At 51.9% G+C, this 8,317-nt stretch overlaps 1 protein-coding gene across 3 annotated transcripts in view; it reads left to right on the top strand.

Annotated features, from left to right (window-relative positions):
- Positions 1-973: 973 nt before the first annotated feature.
- Positions 974-8,317, top strand: part of NTNG2 (netrin G2) — a 51,749-nt gene continuing 44,405 nt past the window's right edge. The window contains exons 1-2 of one of the 3 annotated variants that reach the window (XM_063353206.1): positions 974-1,524; positions 4,164-5,274. In XM_063353206.1, the coding sequence (XP_063209276.1) occupies positions 5,062-5,274 (213 nt within the window). In that variant the 5' untranslated portion in view covers positions 974-1,524; positions 4,164-5,061. Of the gene's footprint in view, positions 1,525-1,677; positions 1,967-4,163; positions 5,275-8,317 lie in introns of those variants that run through there. The other 2 variants (XM_063353203.1, XM_063353205.1) reach the window with 2 other exon arrangements.

The following is an 8,317-nucleotide window of genomic DNA, read 5'->3' as shown; positions in this document are numbered from 1 at the left end:
CCAGAATCAAAGACAGTCTTGCAGGTAAAGACCACCCTGTGCATCGGTGTAGCGTTTAGGCTGGGCCACAGTCAAGCTGCACGCCAGCATGTCATAAATCTCACTTATGCTCCAGTCTAAGGGAAGCGCGTCCCAGAAGAGCTCTAAATCACCTCTGCCTGGTCACAGGATGGATCGTGCGTTTTCCAGGGACTCTTGGGTGGGAGAAGCCACATAGAGACCTCAGAGCAATGGGCCAAAGGAAATCATGTAACAAAATACTGAGTCGATGAGATTGCAATCCACGTGCAAGCTGGACAATGCACTTTCCGGCTTAGAAATTATTGAATTCTTGGTTAGGAAAGAACAGTCATTTTTTGGCGGTTGTGTACACAGGGGGTCGTGGGGATTCTTTGGTTTTCCTCCCCGTGAGTGGACTGTCATTTACCCCTGTGCATGTCAAAAACCCGTCGCTGCTTAGGAACGATCCTGTCTCCAACATCTGCCTGGACCTTTACCTGCCGCAGTTTTATCCACCCCGTCCATCGCTGGAGCCTCCTCTGCCCCTCAGCGTGGGCACAAGAGAGTTGACCCAAGGAACGCCTATAGCTTCTGCATCCTGCCACACCTTCCAGCCCTGCGTGTTAATCCCCTGCCTTACCAAAGAAAACCAGGTTTGGTTAAATCCCAAAGCGCATTCCCACCGTTATCAAAGCATTTCCCAGCCATCTGATTTCCCCATCTCCGAGTTCCTGCTTTGTTTATCCTATTAATTCCAACCACCCCCTCTTCCCCCAACACACACACACGCAGCCTCATTTACAGCATCTTCGCCAGCAGAAGCCTCCCCAAAATATTCAGGGCACACCAACCCAGAACTTACACGTGCGGGGAAACCCTCGTGACTAGAGCTCTTATTATTTTTTTTCTTCCTCGAGCAAACATGATCTCATGATTATTTTTTTTTTAAGCTCTTAAAGAAAAAAAAAAAAAAAAAGAAGGAAAGAAAAACCCACCAAGGAGTGGCACTCCCGGCCTGCCGTTATCTAACCGGAGGCAGCGGGCTCTGCCCGGCCGCCGGGACGGCGCGGATGCTGCAGCCGCGGTACCCCCGGAGCCGCCGGGGCTGAAGGCTCCCCGCTCGCAGCCTCCTCTTCCTCGGGTGCTTTTCCTCCCTCCTCCCTCCCTTCCCCTCCCCTCCCCGCTCGCATCGCCTCCCTGCACCTTTAAGAAGCACATTGCTCGCCGGTGGGATGGTGTGTGCTAAAGCTGCACAGAGGAAGTTACGCAGCCGGGATCAGGCACGGAGATAAAAGCTCCGATTGTGATTGAAAGTGAGAGCAAAAGGGATTTCAGCCTCGGCATTAACTTGCCAGGGGAGCCGGGGATTGCACAAAGCTTCCCCGGCCATCTGCCCTTGGGGGCCGGCGGCGCAGCGGCTGCCCGCCGGGCTGGGGGGGGTTGTGGGGGGTTCCCCCCGGCCCCGAAGTTCGCTGCTCCGCCGGGAGCCCCGCACCGCAGAGCTCCCTCCCTTCCTCCCTCCCGGTAAGGACCTGCAGCGCCGAGCACCGGGGCGGGAGGGGGGAAACGGGCCGGGGGAGGCGGGGGCGGGGGAGCGGCGGGCAACGCGCGGTGCCGGCACCTCTGCGCCCATCTCCCAAATTCCGACGGGCGTCGTCCCTCCCCGCGCCTCTGAAGTTGCTCAGAGGGTCTCCCGGGATGTCCGTGTGTCCGTCCCCCCCCCGCAACGGGAGGGATTTTATTTTTCCTCTCCGGAGTTGGCAGAGGAGGGCGGGATGCGGGGACGCTCAGCCCGGGGATGCTCGGCCCGGGGACGGCTCCCCGCCCGCTCCGCCGCCTTCTCGCACCGCCCCGGCGGTCTCTAAAAGTCCTTTCGTGTAAAAGAAGCCGTGCAGGGGGGGCGGGGGCGCGGGGAAGAGCACCGGTTTGCCCGGACCCGCGAGTGCACTGAGGAGAGCGGCTGAATGTAAGTGAGATTCACGGGTTTTTCTGCGGGGAGCCCGCTGCGCTCTGAGCTTTGCGACGGTTTTCGGAGGGTTCAGCCTCCCGTCGCACCGCAGGCAGAGCGGGGGGTTCCGAACTTCGCTTCTAAGGCTGAGGGCAAGGGATGGTCAGCGAGGAAAAGAGGGGGAAAAACTCACTCTTGGTCGTTGCAGGGGGGGAAGAGTGGTTGGGGTTCATTTTGAAGGCAACGCTTCTAAAAGAAAATTGAAAACTCCTTCATTGAGTTTACTTTCTGCACTTAATTCCAGAGCAGCTCAGTTGTTGCTCAGCGTTGTCTCTTCATTTCAATAGGGTGTTAATCCAATAATAAAAATAAAAAAAAAAAAAAAGAAAAAGGAACGAGCTAAGTCAAGATACAATCTAATTTTGTGTTTTTAATACTCTGGCTATCAGTCCCCAGTGATTGCTGAGTACTCTTCAAAGAAAACAAAGAGCATTGATTCTATTTGTTCCCATGAACTGCAGTTTCTTAATAATATCAGGTGAAGATTTATTTTCTAAGGATCAAACCAAATCAAGGCAGGGCAGAACCTTTAATTCGGAGAGTCCCTCTCCCCCGTTTGCAGTGTGCTGGCTTCTTTCACAGCAACATCGTGCAACTATTTCTGCAAAGAGACTGTACCGGCAAAGTGTTGCACCACAGACTTCACAGGGAACCCGCACGCCTGGCTGATTGACTGACAGTAAACACATTTTTCCGGCAAATTTTTATTTGCCTGGGAATCTGTGACATTTAGCAAGCATAACAAGAAACTAATAGATAATATAGATCCTTTCTTCCTGGGTTTTTCCCTAACAGCCGTTCAAGTGCAAAACATAATTGTTAAGGCAATGAAAATGGATCCGTAAACTTAGCAGCACTGGAGTCCTCATTAAAACTACCCGGCTTGTTTTCCACACAATACTGGAGTCTCGCGCCCTCCGCTGCTATTAGGCACTTGGCGGGGACCAGTTTGATGTAATAATTAGGAACTGACTTGTTATAACTGAAAAGACAGCTCTGATGTCAGCGGGACTTATAAACACTGTGTCACACCGGTTTATTATTTTTACTACATTTACTCATAATGTAAAAATAGCAGCCAGTCTATTCTTTCTATGGGAGTTTATTCAGGTCCAACGCAGCTATAATAGGCTCTTCTTTGAGAGCTGGTGATGAAGCACGAGGGAGAGCTCCTCTTTTCTGAACTCATTCATCTCAATCAGCAATCTTTCAAGCAAAAAGTGGGGAAAGGGAGATGGCAGCACAGCAGTGAAGCCCCCGGACATGGATCACTGCATCTGTTACCCTGGAGTTTCTGAGCTTTAGTCACTGAGCTTTTACGAGCGACCAAATCCTAACCAGGCAGTTGAAGCAGACACCCCTAAATTGTGGAAGAAAAGTTGGGGAACCAAACAGAAAGGGAATTAGCCAGGGCTGAATTTCTGTTCTGGATACATGCCTCCCACCTTCTCTTATGAGATCTCCCTCCCGGGTCCAATGCTGAGAGAGGGTTTGACTCTTTTTTTTTTTTTTTTTTTTTTTCCCCCCTTCAGCTCTTTGTCATTTTGTTTTGTAATTACTTAAGACTTTCATAGCTCTACTGGAAAGACAACAAAATTGCAGAAATGTTGCTCTAACCTGAAATGAATACTGGGAAGGTCATTGCTCTTTGTATTAGGTGAACCTTAAATGTTATTAGGACTTTAAATTGTTTTTTATTAAATGTTATTGTTCAGATAAATCATATGGGGGATGCTGGACAATGTATCTGTCTCCCCAGCTGTCTTATTTATTTGCTTATCTTTTTAAAACTATCAATTTGTCTGTCTGTCCCTGCTCTGTGTCTGCATATTCTGTCTTCTAATGACCTATAGCTGCTTCTTGATATTATTTGAAGACCCATTAGAGCTCTTGTTGTCCAGCGCTGTTACAAAGCAGATACCTTAAACGGGGCAGCGCTCCTTCTCATCTCCCAAACAGAAGAGCCATAAGCATCTTGCTATAGATTTCTTTTTATTAAAGTTGTATATCTCCCTCTTACAAAAACTTGGCTTGTGGCTCGGGAAGTCCAGCTGAGGGCTGTGACTCCTGGGGGACCCCTGTTCCTACAAGTCTTGTTGCTCCAACTGTCCCCCCAGCCTTGCTCCCAGCTCATTTCTCTGTCCCTCTGTTGCAGGTGCAGCCTGACGGTGAGCCCTCCCTTTGCCCTGACCGCGAAAGAGCGGGGAGACCTCAGGGAGCAGCATGGCTTGCAGCTGAAGGCTTGGGGACCTTGATGCTCGGTTGCCCAAAGGCAGAGTCAGACAGAAATCCTCGCCTGCGAGTGCCTCGCCACCGCTGCCAGACACAGAGGGAGAAGCGGCAAGGCCAGCGCTGCTCCTGTCAACCCAGCGCCCTGCGGGGACCACTGCGGATCTCGCCACCCAACGCAGCTACATTGACACCACCATCCTTTTGGAGAAAGGAATTCTAGCTCCAAAGAGTCTCTCTCGTCAGAGTTGTACTGGTGACCAGATGCTATATTTATTTTACGTACTAATGTCCATAACCCACAATAATTATTTAAGGCAGACCACAGTTTAAGGCACTTTCCACAGCGACGCATTTGTGGCAGACAAGAAGGTTGAGGAAAACCTGATCCAGCACCATCTCACGGCCTCTCCAATTTACTCCTATCAAATTTCATCAGCAACTCAGAACTTGATCTTCCTATTGATTGACTGGAGTCACCTCTAGATATTTTCATGCTGATTTGGAAGCTTTTACATACAATAAAAGGGGGGGAAATGAGGTTAAGGAAGACTTTTGACCACTGATCAGCAACTCCAGCCAAAACTTTCCCAATCAAGTGATTTGCGAACTTGGCTCCTCTGCAGAGAGAAACTTTCCACATCCGAATACAGCGTGCAGAGTGAGATCGTTCCTGTTATTGTCTGGATCTCCTTAGACTGGATCACTTTTAAATGAGGAGTTTCCATGCTGATCCCGAGAGCAACCCCTAGCCCAGTAGCTGCCTTCCTCGGGACTCTCGGCACTGCCCTCGCCCAGGGATCCCACACTTGGCCGCAGCTGCCATGCTCTACCTGCTTGCTCTCCTCTTGCACTGTCTCCCCTTGGCCATGGGACAGTATGACATTTGCAAGTCCTGGGTGACGACGGATGATGGCCCGTCATGGGAGTTTTATGCTTGCCAACCCAAGGCCATGCGGATGAAGGATTATGTGACAGTACGGGTGGATCCGGCAGGAATCACTTGTGGGGACCCGCCAGAGAGATTCTGCACCCACGTAAGTGTTTCCCTCCTTGTTCGATGTGTTCTAACAGACTCTGCGTGTGGGTGGCCAGAGGCAGGGTCCTGCCAAGATGCTCTTAGGAGGACAGTGGGGCTCGGGGTGGTAATGGTGGCTGCCACCTTGAGCTCTCAGTCTCTCTGTCTGCAAAATGGGGAGAAGGTGTCCTGCCCATCCCGGTGCTGTGCCGCCGAGAGGTCGGCCCTGGAGCAGGGATGGTGCTGGTGCGCTGAGGGGAGGGTGAGGAGGAGCTGGGGGGGTTTAGCAAGCCCTGGCTGGGGGTGGTAAGGTCCGGGTGTTGGAAAAGCCCTGCCGCCAGCGAGCACAGAGCCTGAGCTGCTGAGCACATCCCTCTGCTTGCTGCAGTGTGTGGGCTGTGTTCACCAGCCCCATCCCAACCCGGGGTTTTATCCGCGGTGGGCGCGTGGTCTCAGCGTGAGTGAAGCCGGGGCAGGGCGGTGGGGCCCAGCGTGGCTCCGTGCACCGGCAGCTCAGGCGGTCGGTCTGACGGCCACGAGTTTCACTGAAGTCCCTGAAAATGCAGCTCTCCTTCTCTTCTGCCCTCCACATGAAAAGACTCTCTGGGCAGACACTTGCCCTTGTAGTTAGAATCTTTAACTTATTTTCTCTTAAATATTAATCATTGCATTTCATTCCGTGCACCACAAAGCTCAGCAGGAACATTTGATTTATAATTCACAAGGCTTTACATTGTTAAAAAGAGTTCGGGGGTCAAAGCAAAGAGCAAAACATCGTGGCTGTACCGTCCTCCAGGAGTGGCCCAAGCCCGCATTTAAGGCCCAGGGACCAAGCCAGCCCATGCTGGCAGGGTTTCACTGGGGTGAGCACTGGGCAAGGAGTGTCTCCTAAAAAGGTATATTCGCCTATTGCCTGTAATGAGAAGGGGAGAGTTCTCCTCCCTCTAAATCAGAGGGAGAGGCGACGGGAGTCCCAGTTTCTGTTGCCAGCGTCACCCAGACTCAGATACCCCATGCCGCAGTTCCCCACCTAGAAAACGCACGTACACAGAGAAAACACCCTGGGCCCAACCAGCTCGGGGTGCCTCTTGAAAATCCAAGAGAAAACTGCTGCTTTGATATCAGGACATGCCAAACGTTTATGGCCATCAGAACATGCCACCCCTATTTATTTACCCAGTTCTCCCCAGCCTAAGGGGTCTCATTAGTACCAGGGAAGATATTTTCCCTAATTCCCAATGAGTAGCAGTGTTTCCTTTTAAAAGATCATTTGAAAAGAAAGATTAAGTCAAAGGTTGCAAATAAAGCAGTTAACTATCGACGGGTCAGTCTGGATTTCCATTTATCTGACTGGCTGCGGAAGGATTAAAGGGTGAACAATACCAGATTGTTTTCCGCTACGTTCACTGCAGCTGTTTGCAAACACTTCCCGACTAAGGATGCTCCAGGCTTCAGCTCCACTGACCTCCAAGGAAGCAAAAGACGCAAACTGCAATCAGCTCTCTACGTCTCTTGGTTCAGTCAATACCGAGCTAAAATCTTTCTATTCTGGGCGCCAGCAGTATTTCCTCGTAGCGTACGCCTGCCATGTGCTGTAACACTTGCAAACACCGTGTACCGCCGTGAATGGGAGTTACACAGATGCAAAACATGGATTTGCCTTCCTGTCCCTGCCTCACCCCGGGTGCGCGCCTGGCCCGGCTCTCAGCTCCCGACACAGAAACCAGCGCTCCGGGCAGCGTCCCTGAGCAATTCCCCTGATGAAGAACCAAGCTGAGAACACGAGCAGTATATTGCAAGTTAGTTTTTTTAGATTTTTGGGCTAGGTTTATTAAACGCCCCCTGTGTTCGTGGCCCTTTCTGCCCCATCTTACACCACTGCTGTCCTCTCCGGGGGATTAAAGAGTTTTAAAAACAAAGCAGAAGAAGGGTGGGCAAGGAGCCCACCCAGCGCTTAGTCCAGAGGTAGGAGATGGCTGCAGGAGAGATCCAGGCTCCGGTCCAGCCCGAGGGCTTGAGTGGTGTGTGCGGGGAGGCCATCAAGGTACATTTTCACGGCCTCTGTCACCGAGAGTGACACGTGGCCATTTACTGCTGAGCATCCCCTTATGGTCAGTAGAAAGTGGAATCAGCAAGAAATGGCCTTTCCCTCGCCGGCCCGGGGTGGTGAGACTTGACACCTATCGACGTGCAGAGAGAGGTGAGTGGAGCCCGCAGGGGACGGGAGCCGAGTTTTGCCACCCCTGCGCAGAGGAAGCGCTGGGCAAAAAATCAATGTTGCTGCCCACCGATCGTTACAGCCTCCGAGCAGGGAGGGCTGGTGCTCGCACGAACCCTGCGCGGCTCCTCGACTGCTCAGATGCCTTTCGACGCCCTGTTATCCTTTCTTTTCAGGTTTTAATTATTTTTATGTAACAGGTGTGTTCTCACAGGAGCCTGGCTTTCCAGCAGAGAAGTTCTTACGGTGACTATATTGCTTTCTTAGGTGTCTTTCAAAACAGCAGGGGACTGTCCGTGCAGTTAAACTGACGTTATTCAGAATTAAGCACAGCCTGGCAGGACGCCTGCGCTGCTCGGACAACTGAAATCAAAATTAAAGACACGCAAACATCCCTCCCTGCTCAAGGCAGCCGGACAAGAGGGAGCTGGACGGTGTCCCCACACGGGGCATGGCTGCGGGCAGGCAGAGGGGGGGACTCCTGGTGAAAGTCAGGGCCCTGTAGGACAGGGAGCGTTTCCTACGCGGCTGCACTGGTACCGAGGAGGCATCGCACAGCCCGCAGCATCACACACTACGGGTGTACCAACTTCGAGCAGCACTCGCAGAGAGTTCTGCAAAAGGAGGCGCCCGGGGGACCGCAGGAATTATTGGGAGGATTGTCCTTTCCGCTCTACAGCAATTCGAGTCACATCTGGCTGCTCCCTTCTGGTTGGGAAGCGTTTTGCTACTTGTTAAAGTCGTGGGTTTTGCTTTTTTCCACAGTTTCTGAACCTTCTCCTGTTCATGTCAATGCCTTTCTGGCAGGGTCACCTGAAAAATGAATTGTACTTTCCCTCCTGGC

The sequence above is a fragment of the Chroicocephalus ridibundus genome, chromosome 15, assembly GCF_963924245.1.
Source record: "Chroicocephalus ridibundus chromosome 15, bChrRid1.1, whole genome shotgun sequence".
In the NCBI taxonomy this organism is placed as follows: Eukaryota; Metazoa; Chordata; class Aves; order Charadriiformes; family Laridae; genus Chroicocephalus; species Chroicocephalus ridibundus.
This window is presented reverse-complemented; position numbering and strand designations above follow the sequence as displayed.